Source organism: Hyperoodon ampullatus, assembly GCF_949752795.1.
Source record: "Hyperoodon ampullatus genome assembly, chromosome: 7".
Taxonomy (NCBI): Eukaryota; Metazoa; Chordata; class Mammalia; order Artiodactyla; family Ziphiidae; genus Hyperoodon; species Hyperoodon ampullatus.
In genome coordinates, this window is record NC_136920.1 from 95,622,183 (window position 1) to 95,642,568 (window position 20,386).

The 20,386-nt window shown below is 44.1% G+C and overlaps 1 protein-coding gene and 1 pseudogene across 4 annotated transcripts in view; both read right to left on the minus strand.

Moving 5' to 3' along the window:
* LOC307055662 (trehalase-like) overlaps positions 1–20,386 on the minus strand; it is a 424,950-nt pseudogene that overhangs the window by 120,624 nt on the left and 283,940 nt on the right. The window lies entirely within an intron of this gene.
* KMT2A (lysine methyltransferase 2A) overlaps positions 1,307–20,386 on the minus strand; it is a gene marked incomplete at both ends in the record, with an annotated part of 69,546 nt that continues 50,466 nt past the window's right edge. For all 3 annotated transcript variants that reach the window (XM_079709353.1, XM_079709352.1, XM_079709351.1), the window contains 13 exons: positions 1,307–1,582; positions 2,179–2,308; positions 2,726–2,809; positions 3,680–3,787; positions 3,950–4,124; positions 9,570–9,644; positions 10,952–11,122; positions 12,219–12,283; positions 13,451–13,531; positions 14,211–18,456; positions 18,669–18,854; positions 19,047–19,207; positions 20,280–20,358. In XM_079709353.1, coding sequence (XP_079565479.1) covers positions 1,307–1,582; positions 2,179–2,308; positions 2,726–2,809; positions 3,680–3,787; positions 3,950–4,124; positions 9,570–9,644; positions 10,952–11,122; positions 12,219–12,283; positions 13,451–13,531; positions 14,211–18,456; positions 18,669–18,854; positions 19,047–19,207; positions 20,280–20,358 — 5,837 coding nt within the window. The remainder of the gene's footprint in view (positions 1,583–2,178; positions 2,309–2,725; positions 2,810–3,679; positions 3,788–3,949; positions 4,125–9,569; positions 9,645–10,951; positions 11,123–12,218; positions 12,284–13,450; positions 13,532–14,210; positions 18,457–18,668; positions 18,855–19,046; positions 19,208–20,279; positions 20,359–20,386) is intronic.

The window sequence follows — 20,386 nt, forward strand, 5'->3', positions numbered from 1 at the left end:
ACAGGTTCAGGACACTGTCTTGGGGAAAGGAAGAGAAGAAACATTTGATGCTGTTTTGACCACATCCTAGGGAGTAATCAGGGCAGTAGTGTCATTTAATTTACTTTATCCATAGATTTTGTGCAGGTGGCAGAGTTCCCTCGATACAAGGTGGTCTAGTCCCCAAGTTTTGGGCCTTAAAATCTGATTAGTGTTCTGCCTTCAACTGGACACTGACCATTTAAAAATTAAGTCTTCCTATGTCTTAACAAGGGGAAAATAAAGTTATCACGTCCTAGGAATGGGGCCCAGGGGTTACCCTGGTTGTGATACTCTGGTTGTTGCATGATTCAACTCCTATTTAAATAATCTTCCTCTTCTAAAAAATCATGCTACATATATTTCTTTACAACTCTCAGTGGAGTTTTATGAAAACGTCTCCAAATTCTGTCTGGTTATGGCCAATGGCTCCTGTCCACTTCCCCACTGGGAGTGCTTACAGGCTCAGGGAACGTTTTGTAGGCACATCCTATGCCCAACAGGGAGTGTCCTCGAGCAGGGAGTCACTCTCCCCTACCACCCAGAGAGCACGGGAACGCAGTGGGATGCAGAACGGGGGACGAGAAAAGTGGAGTGAAGAGAAGGAATGAGAGGGAAGCCGCTCCTATTGTCTAGGAAGGTGACTGTCTGAGATAAGGCTCATGGGGGTAACACTCCCACTTACAGCCCACAGGCTCAACGTCTGGTAATGAACTGGCACAACCCCAAGACAGCCTTTGACACCAAAGGTGCTAAGAAATCCTGTCTCCCAACCAGAAGGGAACTCTCAAGTGGGAGCACAGTAGGGAAAACCACCAGACCGTCTTTGTTCAACACACGGCTACAGGCTGGGCCCGGCTGGCAACCAACCCCACCCGCACTGGGGCTGTGCCTGACCCCTTGCTTACAGTGCTCTGGAAAGGCCAAGGCAAGGATGGCAACTTCTCTCTGAGGAGGTGCTCAGGCCCGATCTCCCAACGTAACTAACCCTCTATAGGCTCCTTCCAGGCAAGTCTGCTAGGGACCCGTTTCCCGCTTTTTAATGGCACACAATCAGAGGGGTCCCAGCAGAAGGCCGATCGCAGATCTTTTCTTCGAGACCTCATCTCTCTCCAGGACTATGATCACATGTATAATGTGAATATGGGACCTAAGGGAGCCCAGCCATCACGGAGGCCCCTCAACTGTGCCCACTCAATCCTGGAACTCCTGGCTGCTGGCAAAGGCCTTCAGCACTGTTTTGGAGGCCCTGGGTCCTAGTGCTCCAACAGTAGGGAGAAGAGCAGCTTTAGTTTAGGAACTTCCGGCATTTCTTGGCACCACAGTTGCAGGGTAGCTTGTTGCTGGCATCCTCAATGGGGAACTTATAGTCGTAAGTGAGTTCCTCCCCTCGGTAGATTTTGCGCATGGCGAAGATGACAATGTGCTTCTGCCCGTCGATATTGATAACCCGAGAGTAGCAGTTCGGCTCACATGAGTGATTGATGAAGCGGGCAGCGTTTCCATGCATGGTGGCATCTACCACCTCGGAGTCATCGATCCGGAACATGTAGCAACCGATGCCCTACAGGAAGGAGAGCAGAGAAGAACCTGTTATTTATTACAGCGCAGGCTTGACAACATTTCCCAACCTTTTTCTGATGTGACCTTAGCCACTGATGAACAGGTTCTTCTGGTAAAATTTCTGGATTTCTCCCATCTTTCAGGATGCTTCCATGACAAATTCCTAGATTACAGGCACTAGACCAGAGGTTTCTTAATGTCTCCACAGGCAAGAGAAACCTAAAACTTGTGTCACTAGTTTTTTTTTTTTAGCTGCACCGAGCAGCTTGCGGGATCTTAGTTTCCCGACCAGGGATTGAACCCGGGCCCCTGCAGTGAAAGCATCGAGTCCTAACCACCGGACCGCCAGGGAATTCCCGTCACTGTGTGCTTGTGATCCTGGGATCCATTCAGACAAACCTTCAAAGAGTATCTTTGTGTGCTAATCCCGAGAGTGGACTGGGCCCACTACAAATTCAGAGATGTTAAAATGTTAAAAAAAAAAAAAAAAAAGTCTAATTAAAATATACTAATTCTTCTGCAATCTAGGGATCATCTTTATAGTTGATGGCCCCTTTCTATAACGAAAGAACTGGAGAATGAAAGTGTGGAACTCACCTTGCTGTCATAGTACTTCTCTCGCTTGTCAGTCTGGATGGAACGGATGACGTTGCCAGCGTACTCAATCACCATCTCACCTGCATCGATGTTTCTCTTACAAAAAAGACCCCGGCCATGGATGGGAGACCTAGGACATAAAGATGGAAAAGACATCAGCCGCAGATTTTGCAAATAAGGTTAAATGTGTGAATACATGAATATATGAATAAAATCTCCTGGTCTATTAGTTCCCCAGGAGAGACAGAGACTTGGAAAGAATCTGGACCCACCTGATTTGAGTATATTAATCACTCTAACAAACAGCCAAGGATTAAAGATTTCTCTGTTCCAAAGCCCACCAGAAGTAGCAATACTTTAAAGCTTACTGTGTTAAATTCCTCGTTCAACACAAGGAGTTGCAGGGTCCCAGGACATCAGGTTCAATTAGGAATATCGATAAAAACCTCACTTACTGAATGAAGGAGGTCACTCCAGCATTTGATCCACTTTGATTTTGGAAAACTTCATTAGTTTTCTATAATTCTTTCTACAATTTTAGCCATACCTGTAGACACCAACTGCCTCCTTAGAAGTCTTTTTTAAGTGCCGGAAACGCATGGGCATTGGCAGATCCATACTAGTTGCCCTCCTAAAGAGAGACGGTTCGTTATTAATGAATTCTCTTCAGGAAATCATCAGTTTCGAGTCTTGGATCCAAGGTTCCTAGAACGTATGACTACACTATTCTGTGTGTTCAATCCCAAGCATAACAAATGCCTTATAAAATTAGGCCTAAAATATAGTATGTTATATATGAAGTCTGTGGTGGTACATGCAAAGCTGACAGAGTATACTACAGTTAAAGAAAGTAAAATATACATCTTATAGTTATTTGAATTTCTCCTCTAAAACACATTCCTCTCTCTTTGCCAGCCAGCTACTGTTTCAACACAAACTCTATTTCAGTCTTCTTAAATGTTATCTGGGAAATTGTGATCTAAGCAAAACTGCAACAGAGGGAAGCAAAGAGTATTTCTTTTTTTATTTTATTTTAAAATATTTTTTGAAGTATAGTTGATTTACAATGTTGTGTTAGTTTCTGGTGTATAGCAAAGTGATTCAGTTATACGTATATTCTTTTTCACATTCTTTTCCTTTATGGTTTATTACAGGATATTGAATATAGTTCCCTGTGCTATATACAGTAGCACCTTGTTGTTTACCTATTTTATATACAGTAGTTTGTACCTGCTAATCCCAAACTCCTAATTTATCCCTATCACCTTTCCCCTTTGGTAACCAAAGTTTGTTTTCTGTGTCTGTGAGTCTGTTTCTATTTTGTAAATAAGTTCATTTGTATCATATTTTTGATTCCACATATAAGTGATATCATATGGTATTTGTCTTTCTCTGACTCACTTCACTTAGTATGATAATCTCTAGGTCCTTCCATGTTGCCGCAAATGGCATTTCATTCGTAAAAAGTATTTCTTATGACCGCTCTCTACTCCAGGCTTACCGAGCTGACTTCAGCTGTACCTCCTCCTCTTCCTCATCATTGGGGTTGTATTCAGGAGGCTGCCGGTGTTTAGAAGCCAGGAAGTTAAACATGTCAAATGCTGACTTCCTGGGGCCAAAAGATGAAAATATACTTAGAGAAATACTTTAATAGAACCAGTGAAGGACAGTGTTAACACTGGAAATCTCAAAGGTTAAGTGGGAAAATAATTGTATCATTAGATCATAAAATCAAGACCTCAAACTGCTTACGGAAAGGAAGAGAACTTGCCTCAGGTGGACTTCAGCCCTGGCCGAGCCATGAGGGTTCAGTGGAGGTTCATTGGCCTCCTCTGGTTTGTGGAAACGGAATTTGTAATTCCTACAGTGCTTGGCACCAGAGAGTTGCTCAATCAGGAACACAACTGCATCGTGGAGAATCCCCAGCATCCTCAAACCGTTCACACCTGCAGGATCAAAGGCACCAGGGTAGTGAGGAGCCCAGCCAACAGGAAGCCGCACAGAACCACAGAAATGCCTAAGCTAGGGAATCACTCTGCCAGAGGCTGCTCAAGGGCGAATTATACTAAAGACAAGCTAGAAATTAACATTAGATAGCCATTAAAATGATGCAGGTACAGATCCACCAATATGGAAAACATTCATGATAATGATAGATTAAGTGAAAAAAGCATGCCACCAAACTATGGACTATTTTCTATGTTCTCTATGTACACAGAAATGCTATATGTGTTATTTCATTTCATGGCATAATGACCACACCAGGCAGGAAATGCTAGCTCCATCTCAAGGTAAGTAAACCTGGGCTCACCACCCAAGGTCACATAGCTACTGTGACAGGATTTGAACCTTGGTCTGTATAACTCTAACTATGATCCCATTTTTGTTTACAGGTAGTGGAGTAATAAGCTCACATGCACACAGGCACCTCACTAAAATTCATAAGGAATGTTAGTGAACCCCTAACACAGAACTCTCTTCCGTGCTGTTACAGTGAGCTTATGAAGAAATACACTCAATAGCCACTTTGTTTTACTCAGTCTTATTCCATTAATGAGCATTTCTTATTTCATTAAAAAAAAAACATTTATGTAAGTCTGCTGGCATAGATGGTGAAAGGCTTTCTAAAATGATTGGCTTCAGGATTTCCCTGGTGGTGCAGTGGCTAAGACTCTGCGCTCCCAATGCAGGGGGCCCGGGTTCAATCCCTGTTCAGGGAACTAGATTCAACATGCATGCCACAACTGAAAGTTTGCATGCCACAACTAAGGAGCCCACGTGCTGTGACTAAGACCCGGCGCAACCAAATAAATAAATAAATAATAATAATAATAATAATAATAATAATAAATTAAATGATTGGCTTCTTTACTTAAAGGATGGGACATAGTAATAATTGCCATACCTCTTTTTAAGACTGGCAAATAGCTAGTTAAATAAATAGTAGTATATCATTTACAATTACTGTTTTTGGTATTAATAGATACCAAAATAATAATAGCATCTATTGTGGACAAGATATTATTTCATAGGCATAACTGTGTTAAGATCACACATGCAATTCCAACAGACACACAGTTTGTGTTATAAAGCATATTTATAGAGATGTAACCCCAGTGTAATCTGGGGCCATATGCTATGTCTGGAAGGATATCCGTGTTTCAGTGTTAACAATTACTTCTAGGAGGTGGGACCCCGTCCACCAATTTGTTATTGTGGTGATTAACTTCTACAAATTTTAAAATTCTACATCTTGTATAATTTTTTAAAAGAGGGGAAAGGTGGGCTTCCCTGGTGGTGCAGTGGTTGAGAGTCCGCCTGCCGATGCAGGGGGCACGGGTTCATGCCCCGGTCCGGGAAGATCCCACATGCCGTGGAGCGGCTAGGCCCGTGAGCCATGGCTGCTGAGCCTGCGCGTCCGGAGCCCATGCTCCGCAACGGGAGAGGCCCACGTACCGCCAAAAAAAAAAAAAAAAAAAAAAGAGGGGAAAGTTATTATCAGGTGCCTAATTTCCACTTCACTTACAAGAATCTCTAAGGGATATAATTTGGTTTTAGTGACAAGCAGAAAGTTAAGTCTCCAGATAAGCAACATTCTTATGATCACAATCGTTGTTCCGATTAGAACTCAACCTATAAAAGTATAAAACACAAGTCGACAATATAAGAGCTTGAAGTCATATATAAGACAATGGCAAACATTTTTTTTTTCTATACAACACTGACTTTCCCTAAGAATTTCTTCCTAGGAGTTTTAGATTGCTGTGGATTCCTAGGTAGAAAAAGCCATTAAAAAACATACTTAAGTGTATTTTCACAAAATTCATTTTAATGTTTAGGCTGAGTGTTCATCTCTAGTGTTCAACCTTCACTGCAGGGCTTACAATGAGATTGGACACTGTGTCAATAATGGGAAAAGAAAGATGAGTTACACATGGCCCCTGTTCTCAAGGAGCCCTTGGCAGAGGGAGGCAGATATGAACACAAACCTTGCAATGTGAAAGCAACCAGATAAAGGTATAGTATAAAGTACTACAACAGGGAACAATCTTTTCTCATGTGGGCCATTCACTTGTTCATCCAACAAACATTTACTGAGCACCTACTGTATCTCCCACATTCTTTCCATCTCTCCATTGTGCCAGACAGAATCTTGGGAAAACAAAGGTGAACAAGACAGGAAGGTACCCGAGACAGAAAGGTCTCAGATTTTTTTTTTTTAAATAAATTTATTTATTTATTTTTGGCTGAGTTGGGTCTTTGTTGCTGTGCGTGGGCTTTCTCTAGGAGCGGTGAGCGGGGGCTACTCTTCGTTGCGGTGCACGGGCTTCTCATTGTGGTGACTTCTCCTGTTGCGGAGCACGGGCTCTAGGGGCATGGGCTGCAGTAGCCGTGGTTCGCGGGCTCTAGGGCACAGGCTAAGTAGTTGTGGCTCGCGGGCTCTAGAGCGCAGGCTCAGCAGTTGTGGTGCACGGGTTTAGTTGCTCTGCGGCATGTGGGATCTTCCCGGACCAGGGCTCAAACCCGTGTCCCCTGCGTTGGCAGGAGGATTCTTAACCACTGCGCCACCAGGGAAGCCCAGGTCTCAGCTTTAATGTCACCAGAACCCTTGGACCCTTACCTAATACCATATATAAAAATTAACTCAAAATGGGTCAAGGACCTAAACGTAAGACCTAAAATTATAAACTCTTAGAAGAAAACATAGGACAAAATCTTCATGACACTGAATTTAGCAATGATTTCTCGGATATGACATCAAAAGCACAGGTAACAAAAGAAAAAACAGACAAAGTGGACTTCATGATGATTAAAAAATTTTGTGCATCGATACTATTAAAAAAAGCTAGTATTGGGCTTCCCTGGTGGCGCAGTGGTTGAGAGTCCGCCTGCCGATGCAGGGGACACGGGTTCGTGCCCCGGTCCGGGAAGATCCCACATGCCGTGGAGCGGCTGGGCCCGTGAGCCATGGCCGCGGAGCCTGCGCGTCCGGAGCCTGCGCGTCCGGAGCCTGTGCTCCGCAACGGGAGAGGCCACAACAGTGAGAGGCCCGCGTACCGCAAAAAAAAAAAAAAAAAAAAAAAAAAATCTAGTATTCAGTGATTTCTCTGAATTCTATCTCAAATCCCTTCAGTCAGGATAATGATCTTAGTTTGGCATATTAGGGTACTTAAATAAATCATGTCAGGTTCATTACTTTATTTTTATTTTTTTATTTTTTGCTGCACCGCACAGCTTGTGGGATCTTAGTTCCCCTACAAGGGACTGAACCTGGGCCCTTGGCAGTAAGAACAGAGTCCTAACCACTAGACCGCCAGGGAATTCCCAGGTTCATTATTTTAATTAATCCTCACAACAAATTTTGAAGGTTGCATTAATATTCCCACTTAAGGAGATTAAGCCTTGAAGAAGTAGATTAGCTTGCACCTGAAATAATATTGATAGCAAAAGGGCAGAAATGGGACTTGAACTCAGTTTCTGTCTCCAGAGTTCATGGTTTCTAACCACCATTCCATGTGGCAGCAAAAGACATGGATAAATGAAAGCAATCTTTGTGCCGTTGGCGAAAAGGGCTGAGCTACTCAATTTGAGACTGAGAACACTGAGCTCGGGATGCTGGTTTCCTCCAGGAGCAGAGTCTTACACATATTATCAGTAATCATTTCAGAGTGACTCCTGGGAGAGGCCATGTACAAATTTAATTATAGTTCACCCAATGACTGCCACAGTTGGACAGAGCAGGACCTATGAACCATATTTTCCTGCCCCCAAAATATCTCCCTCACCAATCTAAAAAAAACAAAAAAGACACTATCCAGAGTAAAAAAGGAGGCAGCCCACAGAATAGGAGAAAATATTTGCAAATCATATATCTGATAAGGGATTAATATCCAGAATACATAGAACTTCTAAAACTCAACAACAAAAAAAGCAAACAACCTGATGAAAATATAGACAAAGGACTTTGAATAAACATTTCTGTAAAGAAGATATATAAATGGCCAATAAGCACATGAAAAGATGCTCAACATCTCAAGTCATTAGAGAAATGTACAGAAAACAATAAGTACTGGTGAGGATGCGGACACATCGGAATTCTTGTGTACCATTGGTGGGAACGTAAAATGGTACAGCCACTGTAGAAAACAGTATGGTGGTTTCTCAAAACATTAAAAATAGCATCCCCATATGATCCAGCAATTCCACTTCTGGGTATATACCCAAAAGAACAGAACGCAAAGTCTTAAAGAGATCTCTGTACACCCATGTTCATAGCAGAATTATTCAAAACAACAAAAATTTGGAAGCAATCCAAGTGCCCACAGATGGATCAACTGATAAAGTAAATGTGATACATACATACAATGGAATGTTATTCAGCCTGAAAAAGGAAGTAAGTTCTGCAACATGCTACAGCAAGGATGCACCTTGAGGACATTATGCTGAGTGTACTAAGCCAATCACAAGAGGAGAAACACTGTATGATTCCACTTATATGAGGTACTTAAAATAGTCATAAATCACAAAGACAGAAAGAATAATGGTGGTTACCAGAAGCTGGGGGAAGAGGAGAATGGGGAGTCACTGTTTAATGGATATAGAGTTTCAGATTCACAAGATGAAAAGTTATGGGGATGGATGGTGGTGCTGGCTGCACAAAAAGGTGGATGTATTTAACACCACTGAGCTGTATACTTAAAAATAATTAAGCTGAGATATGGGGATGTATGTATACGTATAGCTGATTCACTTTGTTATACAGCAGAAACTAACACACCACTGTAAAGCAATTATACTCCAATAAAGATGTTAAAAAAAAATAAAAAGAATAATTAAGACAGTAACTTTTATGTTATGTGTATTTTACCACAATAAAAAATATTCATCTGTAAAAGAAAAAAAACGAATGAAGTACTGAGACAATGTTACAGTAGAGAGAAATCTTGAAAGCATCATGTTAAATGAAACAAGCCAGTCACAGAAGGCCACGTATTATATGATTCATTTCTGTAGGAAATGTACAGAACAGGTACATCCAGAGGGACAGAGAGTAGATTAGTGGCTGCCGGGGGCTGGGGCTGAGCAATGACTGCTAATGGCTATGGGGCTTCTTTTAGGGACGACGAAAATGTTCTGCAATTACACAGTAGTGATGGCTTACACAGCTCTGTGAATACACTAAGAGCCATCGATTTGTATGCTTTAAATGGGTAAACTGTGTAGTGTAAGGTTTATATCTCAATAAAGCTATGAAAAATGATTTTTTTTAAAAAAAGAAGGTTGATTTTTTTTTTTTTTTTTTTTTTTTTTGTGAAATCAACCCTGTAGCTTAGACCCACAGGTTACCAGAGGATACTGAGACAGCAGTAAAATGACCGCGGCAGCATTACCTGCAAATGAAAGCTGCTTTAGGCGGGCGTTTGACCGAGCCTCTTGGACTTTGTCTGTCAATGACTTCCAGGCATCTGTGAGGAAATAAGATAATTCAGTCAAACATCCCTTAACGCCAATGATGTGAAAAGATCCCCTGCTAGAACAGCTTTTTGTCATTTTCTTAGTTTATTATTATTTTTTTAATTTATTTATTTATTTTTTTTTTGCGGTACGCGGGCCTCTCACTGTTGTGGCCTCTCGCGTTGCGGAGCACAGGCTCCGGACACGCAGGCTCAGCGGCCATGGCTCACGGGCCCAGCCGCTCCACACCATGTGGGATCTTCCCGGACCGGGGCACGAACCCGCATCCCCTGCATCGGCAGGCGGACTCTCAACCACTGCGCCACCAGGGAAGCCCAATTTTCTTAGTTTAAATCAGTTCAGTGAGTAAGAAAGAAGCTGGGAAAGTGACCCACCCAACAGTGCTCCCTTCTGTTACAAAGGATACAGAAGCGGTGAGGAGGTTTCCACCTTCTGAAAATGACCCCTGCATCCTCAAAGCACTCACTTCCTCTGAGGGTAGTCCAGGTCCCAAACCTGAATGTGTGGCATTAACTCTACTCCCTGTACTGCTAACCGAAACAATACCAGCACTAACGGTTAACCAGGACGGTGGGAAGGAGATCACAACCTATCAGTTCCCTACAATTAAGGGCTGTAACTAGAAAACCTTTACAATCCCTTCCAGCTCTAACCTAAGAGTCTACGATCTCTTCCTATCTGTTGGATTTTTTCCCACACTCCACACTCAATACATCTTACGCAGAGTGTGTACACTCAAACTAGTTATTTTTTTGTTCTCCTTACATGTCTTTTTTTTTTTTTTTTCAGTCACCCAGGCCGGAATCTTCAGAGGCATCCTTTTTTTTTTTTTTTTTTTTTTGTGGTACGCGGGCCTCTCACTGTTGTGGCCTCTCCCGTTGTGGAGCACAGGCTCCGGACGCGCAGGCTCAGAGGCCATGGCTCACGGGCCCAGCCGCTCTGCGGCACGTGGGATCTTCCCGGACCGGGGCACGAACCCGTGTCCCCTGCATCGGCAGGCGGACTCTCAACCACTGTGCCACCAGGGAAGCCCCAGAGGCATCTTTGAGTCCTCTCTCTCTACCCTCTATATCCAAGCAGTCATGACTGTGTCTGTTCTTCTCTCCTTTCTTCTCCCACTGGAAGTGGGCTTTATTACCTGACGTCTCTACTGCAGCAATACTCTCACTAGTGGCCTCTTGCCTTCTAGTGTCTCCAATTCCATTTCTCATATGGAGCTGCTCACATAAATGGTACTACTACAGCCCTAGCTGAGCAGAGCCTGGGCTGTTGGGCTGGCCTAATTTAATCCACTCACCTTCGATACTTTCCGCACAGATCTGAAAGCCATCGTCACTTGAAATTTCAAAAACAAGTCCTTTTTTGGGCTTTTTCTCAGCAATGCTTTCCTTCCGCTTCTGTTCTTGCTGGAGCCAAAGCATCAGCGGAGAGCTGAAATTACTTTCTTCTTCTTCCGCTGTTTTAGGTTCTGTGAGGGAGAAAATAGATAGGGGCCAAAGTGGATGCCATAGCAAACACCTACTGAGGACTTTATGCACGTTATCTCCAAGCCTAACAACATTACACAGCTGGTTTTATTACTCCCGTTTACAGATAACAAACCTGAGGTTCAAAGAGGTGGAGCAGCTTGCCTGAGGTTATAGCTAGGAAGTGACCAAAACTAGAATTTTTTTTTTTTTTAATGTGAAGTTATGCTGTCTCTCTGGTAGTTTCTGGTATAACAATCTGACAGTTTTTCAGTAATTGCCCTCAACAGAGTCAAAGCTAAAAAATAACGATGGTTAACATGTATGAAACACTACATAGGAGGCACTCTTCTAGGAACTTCCTGTATTAACTCAGATAAACCTCACAAGTCCAATGAGGTAGGTGAGAAATTATCTACATTTTAAAGGTGAGAAAACTGAGGCAGAGAGAGGTTAAGCAGCCCATGTTCATACAGCTAGTAAGTGGTAAAGCTGGGATTTCAACCTGTCTGACTGCAGAGCCGGTACTCTCAGCCACCACCCCTCACACTGCCTTCTTACAGAGAGATGGATCAATCCTCTCCAGGAATCAGCAAATCAGCAGAATGTGACTGCATCCCAAATCATATGGCTAAGCATTTTCTCTGCCTGCTTTTCTTCTGGGAATCCCCTCAACGGAAAAGGACAAAGTCTTATATCCAGAGTTCTCTAGTCTTGAAGTGACTAGTTGTTTACTGATGAAATTCATCAGGACAGAAGTGCTATGGAGATGTATCTGGAGTCATAACCTAAATCTGGCTCTATTATATAATAAAAATGGTTCTTGGTCTTCACTAGTGACAACTAAAGGATGAAGGCAGCTTATTGTGACCTATTTCAGTCACACTGCTGTTACAGCAAACAGAGCAGAAGAGTATTTATAGGTTTTAGTTTCGTGTGCTTTGGCCAATCACTTAACATCTTTAGCGCTTTGACCTTTTTTTTTTTTTTTTTAATCTAGAAAGTCAATAGGTAGAGAAGGTGACTTTTACAGTACTTCTGGCTTGGAAATTCTGATTCTAACCCGTTACCCATCTAACCTGTTACCCACCCACATACCTGAATTTTCTTGTTCATCTGCTGGATTCTGTGTTGTCTGAATCTCAGGAAGAACAGCCACTTGCCTACATGAAAAGAAAACCAAATGTGAGATGTAACACCAGCTAGTTCTTCAATTCAAAGATAAAAACTGTCCACAATCTACCATACAGCTGTATCAGTTATACAAAACAACCACTAGACATGAATCACAGGATGCTTTGTGAACAACCTGTTGAATGAACACACCACCACACTACTGTACGATACATAACATCAACTATCTTTTGTGAGATTCTCTCCCAAACATTCGACATGAAGTTTTTGCTTTTGGAGTTGTAGACTGTGTCCTTAAAATTCTTCTCATACCTACCCTTAACTGTTAGAAAAAAATAAAAGGACGCTTGTTAGAAGCAGTTCTGGAGTTCCTTAAGTGAGTTAGCTGGTTTAATTAAAAACAAAAGCAGCCTGCATGATGAACCAGTAAACCATACCTATTTTCACTTTTTACAATTAAATAAATCCTGCAAACAATCCAGATGCAGACCAAGAGGGAACTAGTTAAATAAATTACCATAGGTCTACACAACAGAACTGGAGGCAGCCATTAAAAAATGAAGTGGGGGGCTTCCCTGGTGGCGCAGTGGTTGCGAGTCCGCCTGCCGATGCAGGGGACGTGGGTTCGTGCCCCGGTCTGGGAAGATCCCACGTGCCGCGGAGCGGCTGGGCCCGTGAGCCATGGCCGCTGGGCCTGCGCATCCGGAGCCTGTGCTCCGCAACGGGAGAGGCCACAGCAGTGAGAAGCCCGCGTACCGCAAAAAAAAAAAAAAAAAAAAAAAAAAAAAAATGAAGTGGCATAGAGATATGTGCACAATACAATAGCTGAAAAAAAACAAGTATAGAACAGTATGCACGGCATTATTTGTTTTATGTAAAAAAGCTATATACGTATTCAAATGTACACCATGCATATCTGTATGCATAGAAATGTTGGTATGAATGAAAACAAATTACGAGCAACGATTACCTCTAGGCAATAAACTGGGAACAGGGTAGGCAGGAAGAACATGGAACCATCACCCATTATTTAAATAATTCTTTTTTTTTTTTTTTTCTTTACAAGCATGTATTAATTCCATTAAAAAAACTTTGGCCAAAAAAAAAAAAATCAACACAAATCAGGAAGGACTATTTTCTAAATGAGGTGGACAGAACTGAGTGCTTCCCCTCAAGGAATTAAGTCTTATACTTACCCTGCAGGCTGCCCACACTCTTTCTGTGGTGACTGCTCCACGTTAGCTATATCCTGCTGCTCAGCCTCTGCTCCTGGAGTCCTGGAACAAAATCATGTGTATCTTTTCAAGAAGAACAACAGTAAATATGTACCCAACATGGAGGTTAGTCTAAAGAAACGACTCTAACAGGATCTGATAAAATTTATGGGCTGAGAAAACTAACCTGTGGTGATACGGGTTAGACAGTGGTTACCTTGGGGGGTACTGACTGAGAGAGGGCACCAGGAGCCTTCTGGAACACTAGAAATATTTTATGTTATGATCTGAATGGCAGCTACATGGATGCGTACCTAGGTAAAAATTCACTTTGTGTACTTTACGTATATTTTAATGATAATGTTTCAGAAACGGACACCATGAGGATCTACAACAGGTGGTTTTGCCTTCCAGACAGGAATAATCATCCCTTAGTATCCTAACTGAGCCTCAGCAAAAAAGAAACAGGAGCAAACAGCAGCACTGTTCTAAATCAGCGCAAACAGCAATTAAAGACGTGGTTCTATCCAAGGGACCAACTGCCCACAGATGGAACTAAATTTTACTCTATAAATCACCACTGTGAGGGAAAAAAAAAAAAAAAATCAAAGTCAAAGCCCAGAAAACCCAAGTAATGCAACTTGGGCAGAGGTGTGTCCCTCCCAGAAGACCACTTCAACGGCCTCTAATCCAGAGCACGAAACCCCTCAGACCCAGCAGAGCCAAGGTCTGCATCTCTCACCCTGTGACTGAGGTCGGGGGCGTCGTGTTGGCTTCCTGGTCTGGAATGTGTGCTTCAGAAGAACTGGTCCGTGAGTGGGAAACTTTGTGCTTCTTGCCACTCCCTTTGTCCAAGGGCAGCTGAATCCGTTTGATTTTTGGTTTGGGTTTCAGGGGCCCCGGCACTGAGGGACTTGCTGACTGCTGTCCAGAGGACGGAGAGCCCCCGGGAGAGGTGGAGCTGGCTTGCATAGCTGAGGATAAAGCCTTATTCTGCTCCAGCCCCATGCTATTAGGAGCATCTACCGTCTGCGTAAAGTTGGAGCCCTGGGTCCCTGGAGCAGAATCAAGATCCCGCTGGGAAGAGAGAATCCCCGTTTTGCTGGCGAGGAGCTGGTTCACATGCTGGAGCTGATAGTGTTCTTCTGCTTCCCCTGAAGGCGAAGCAGCTGTTATGCCCGCAGTCTGAGCCGAGGGGAGCACACAGATGCTAGATGCTGCCGTCATTGCAGCAGTAGAGGGAGTCTGTGACGTCCCCAGTTGTGGAAACATTCCTGAACTTGGCGGTAAAGCCACAGGCTGGTCTTGAATCCCCAGGCTCTGCTGGCTGGCTTTGATTAAAAGATTGCTTATGGAGCCAATATCCGGGCTACCAAGCAACCTCGGGTTGGTTAACGCGACATGTCCTGGAACGGACGCGCTACTTGTAGGGGCGGTTGTCGTTTGCATGGATACAACGTTCAAGACGGAGGAACCGGAGGCCAAGCCAGACACAGGCCCTGACGTGAGGTGGCCGGTATCCTGGCTTATGGTGGCCGCACCCGCCGCCGGCGCAGCAGTTCCTCCCACATTCTGCGGTAACAGGGGCGCCTGTTCAAAATACATGATGCCGGACTTAGACCTTTTTATGATGTTGGGGACAGTTCGGTGAGATGAAGTATTAAGGGACCCCAAGTCTAACAGATTGGGATGATTTGGAAGCTGGGAGGGTGTGAAGTTAATCAATGTCATGTTGGAAACCACGTCAGAAGGGGCGATGTTTGAAGGGGTACTAGAGGGAGCGAGTTTTTTATTCTTTCGGGTCTGCAGGCGAGATATGGGTCTTTTCTTGAGTCCAGAGGATGGAGTGGCTACTGTGGTACTGAGCTCTGTCCTCTGGCTGGCTTCTGAGACCAAAAGCTGGGGATCTGGAGGAGGCTGGACCCCGATAAGTAGGCCTGAAGGAGGACTGCTGATGTTTGGTGGGAAGCTACTCTGAGTAGCTGCAGGGAAGGAATGTAAGTGCTGGTGATGAGGCATGGGGAGCAATCCTTTGCTAGCAGGAGGGAATAAAGACTGGGAAGTCGGCAGGCTTGGACTGAGTCCTGTAGTTAGGGTGAGACCACTTCCCATGGGCCCCAATACTGACGTATTTGTCTCCATCACACTGGGTGCTGAACTAACAGAAGAGGTCAGCTGGATTTTTTGGGTCACTCCATTCGGAAGAGTCTGGAGAACATAAAGTGGCTGCATGTTCTGGTTAACAACAATGAGTTTCTCGGTGGCTGGTTTCAGGTGGGGCGGAGTGGTCTGGACAGCGGCATTAGAAATCTGAGACGGGCCAGGGCTATCGGTAGAGTTGGGCACGTATTTCTGGTTCTGGATAGGAACGGTAGGGGAAACAGGTACCTGAAGGCCAGGGGTGCTACTATTTCTAGTTAAATCCTGATTGTTGCCATGACCTTGCTCCACCGAACCACAAGGAGGGCTGGAGATGTGGTCTGCATCCATGTGACCTTGGATAAAGTGGTCAGGAGTCATGTGGCCTTCAGGGCTGGGATCTACTCCTGGACTCAGCAGGGAGGAGTCACCTTCAGAGGAGGCCACAGATTTTTCTGGGATGGCTCCTCTCTTCTCTCCTGAGTCTGAGATTACAGCTAGCCTACTGGGGTTCTGGCTCGGGACAGTGGGACTCCGGGTGGTCAGGACAGAGAGGTCTGATGGCAGCTCTAGTGGCAATTCGAACTGCTCCTCTGCTGAGATGGAGGAAGAGACACTGCTGTCCACGGCTTCCGTTGTCGGCAACTGCTGAGAAAACACTTCGAAAAGACCCATGTCTTTTTCACGATTACTATCAAGACCCAAACCTTCACCAAGATTCAGGAGTTCCGACGAAGAGGACTCTGGGCTCTCACCCAAAGCCTGCATGGATGGAGTATTCTTTAGTACAAAATCCATAATGTCTGAGGGCAGGATGTTCCCACAGTCATCACTGTTGTTATTATCTGAATCCGATTTCAGGAGCTCAGTATTATAGGTGTCCAGTAAGTTTTTGTCTGAGGGGGTGCTTGTGTGGACCCTGCGGCTTGACTCCAATGAGCTGAGCTGAGCTTCCAAGGAATCCTGTCCCTGTGCTTTCACTCTGCTCACAGAGTGGCAGTTATCCATCTTTGGCTCATTTTTGTGGCCAACAGAGCTCTTAATGACATGCTCTTTTTCACCAGTGTCTTCAGGCCGATCCATCTTCAAGTTCTCTGTTCCGTTTTCTTTACTGTTTCTTTTTGGGATCTGGCTGCTTTTCCTCGTTGTGGCTGTGACGCTAGTATCACTCTCTGTCCCATCGTCAACACCATCCAACTGTGAGATTTTGGGAAGATCACATTGCTCTTCCTCCCGAAATAAATTATGGGGTGTCAGCCGTTCCTCTCCACCTGAAGAAATCACTGTCCTAGTGAAATTGTAATAGTATAAATCGTCTTCGTCGGAAGTGCTCAAGTCATCAGCCCCGTCCACCTGTCCTTCAGCGGATCTCTTGCCTCGCTTCTTCCCAGTTGAGCTGCTGTAAAACGGAATGTCTTCTTCGCCATAGGACCTTACTCCATAGAGTGGGGTGAGCCCAAAGAACATGTTAGAACGTGCCCGGGCACTGCGACGGGGATATCTCCTCTTGAAAGAGCCATCCTCCTGAGGTTTGGGGCCATCTGGAAGCATTAGGTTTCTGTCCTGTACTGGAAGATTCTGATAGTTATTACTTTGAGAATCCTGGGATGAGGTATTATTGGGGCTTGCTTGGGCGACTGGACCATCTCCTGGACCTTCGGAAGTGGAAATTGGTTCTGTTGGAGACGCTGACTCTATCTGCAAAGGGGAAAGAGGGCTACTTTCTTTTAGGGTATTCTTGGACTGACTCTCACCCTCCATTTTTAGAGGTGTCAGTGTTACTTTGACTGTGCGTTTCCGGGGTGTCTGTAATTCCTTGGCAGACCCTTCTACTTGCATGGATGGAGCTTTGGGGACTCCTGGAATAGAATGGACTTTGTCCCCAATCTTATCAGAGGAAACATTATTACATGGTCGTTGCCCCATGAACTCAGGAGGCAAAACTTCATCAACAAACTCTGGCTTTAGGTTTCCTTCCTCACCAGTTGCCACCTGACCAGGTTCCAAAAAAGATTTACTGGAATGCTTTTCTTTGAACACTTCTTTACAAGATTTTTTCCCTTTCTGTCTCCTGTCTCTGGAGCTGGATCCCACATGTTCGTTGATAATGGACGATCTGTTGCTCACTCCAGATAGCTTCAAGGTTTTGACTTCAGTATTTTCATTGGGAGGGGAGTTTGCTGACTGGCTGGAATCTGTCTGTTGGTCTCGATCATTCCTCTGCCCTCTCAAATGGAGTGGCGGGAACGGGAGGGCCTCTTTAGAAGAAAATGGCACTGAAGACAGTTCAGCAAAAGTGCCCGTTTTACTAACATTTAATTCTCCAGCTGTTGCATTATGAACCTGTGGGGCCAGTTTCGGAATGCCAGGGTAAGCCACACTATGTGCCGATCCCTCTGAGTTCTTGGAGCTCGGCATTTTGGTCTTCTCTCCCTTCGAAGAGGAGCTCTTGGATGCGGAGTCTGAAGCACTGGAATGCTTCATTTCTGAAGATGAAGAGCCATCGAAGTGACTGGTTTTAGTGCCCATAGTAACTACCGTCCTTTGCAGATGTGAAGAGGTGGGAGTGTTCTGCCCTAAATTAGTGTTAGAATTCAGCGGCCCTAAGACATGATCAACCGCTTTGGCACTTGAATCGAGATCTGCAGCGGTCCCTACGGTGGCGACTGAGGAAACACTGTTCCTGGAGTAAGTGCTCCCAGTTCTCATTGGAGACATTATCCGGAGTTTAGACCGCTGGGGTGACAAGGAAGAAGTACTGTGACGCCTGGAGCCAATGCTTCGAAGTCCAGAGGAGAGTAAAGGGTCACCCACTGTGACAATCTCATGGGTGGTTGGGGTAGGGCTTCCTAAACGAGAGAGAAAGTAATAAAGTCCATTACAGATCGGACACATGTGCTGTACCACTGGTTTCAATGACTTGGCTAGATATGTTTAGAGCTAACGGAAAATCAACATTTTTCCATTGGCAGAAGTCACCACGATAAAGGTGCCTGACAGCACATCAAACTAATCTTTGAGCTGACCTCCTTGGGTCGGGTAGATCAGTGAAGTCCTTTACCTGCAGAAGGCAGTGGCCGACAGCCAGGGGATCTCTGTGTTGGAGAATAGCTGGGTGTTCGAATCCTAGGGACCTTTGAGATGACGTGATAGAAACAGGAACCAGAGGTCTGTGAATGAGGAGGTCGATCTGGTGATGGAGGACTTACAATTTCAGCTGTGTTTTGACTTTCTTTAGGTGAAATTTCTGTGGCAGGAAATAAAAACTCTTACTAAGTTTAATTAAGATATCAAACAAATGAACCAAGAAAAAGCCAGCGGTCAGGTAAGTACCAGAACAGAAGCAAATGTGACCTCCCAAGGCAATGCCTTTTTCCCACCCGTCCATCACAACATTCCCCCACATCGAATTCAAGTCCCATCTTGATTAAAGACTAACCTGCAAAAGATGTTGGACTGTGAGCAATGGTCCTGTTTTCATCATGTTCAACAGTGCTGTTGATATCTGGCTCCACAACCGGAGGGCGGCATTCCACTATCTTGCATGTGTACACGCAGCGTTTGCGAGCATCCGTGGTGCTCCAGTACACCCGAGAACACCTGCACGCAGATGGCAACGGTCACCGTGAGTGCGAGGACAGAAGCAGAGACTGACATTTGTCAAAACCTCTTCTCAGCCTAGGTTCCCTTGCCTCCTTGATTTACAAAATTTAGCTTTATTTCATGGATTCTGATTAGAGGGTCTCCTGGTTAGGGTCTTCCAAGTTTTTTGAAGTCCTTGGTTTTTCCTGGCCTCTCAGAAAACAGTATCAAATCCTTTTTTATTGTGTTGTAAGCAGGGGACAAAATTAGTAAAACAGCCTAAAATGCAAAGAAAAAAAAATACTAACTATTGATACTACAAGAAATAGTTATTGGCCTTCAGGAAGGGATAACTGCCCCACCATGCGTACAAAGTGAGGAAAGAATAAACCTGGCGTGTTTCCTTTGGGAGAAAAGCCCCATGAGACAAGAGAAATGGAACTGCTTCAAATCTGCTGGATGCTGATGGAGCCTAGCTCTTTACACTAAGAGCTGCCAGCTAAATGTGGAGTAGAGACTGTGTTTTCACAATTGAAATGCAGAATAAATCAGAGTATATACAACAAAAGGAAGACTCCAAAGGGGAAGAGAGAGAAAGTGAATTTTAAATTTATATCGTCAGTTTGCTAGAAGTTTAAACAATTTGCTTCATTTGGGAAAGATTATAAATTCTTACTGGACTATTTGATTGTTATTGTAGGGGTTATTTTTAGAAGGACCTATAAAATGTAAAACGTAAAATGAGGACAGAGGCATGAGGTGTTTGATCCCTGACAACAAACTGGACTTCTGAACTGAGGTGAATGGAATTTAGTGGGATCTTAAGAGACTGGCCTGGTGTTTTCTACCTAGGTTTTATTTGGAAATGATTCTGAAATTATGTCAACAATACTTTCCTTCTACAACTGGATCTAGCTGACATAAAATGATACTTTAGTCCCAATCTACGAGAAGTAGCAAAAAAAAAAAAAAAAAAATAGGAATTAGTTAAAAGTCGCTAACAAGTATGGCTCTACATTTAATGACCTACTCACTGCTTCAGGGTGCTCAAGGGGTGGGGCTGCTGTCTTCTCTCTACAGAGCTACTTACTGATATCCAATAGGAAAGAGCTTATCCTCACAGTCAGAGAGATCGTTCAGAATCCCTAAGCAGTCAATTGTCATGGAGCCTGAGTAAGAAAAGAAGAACTGATTAGA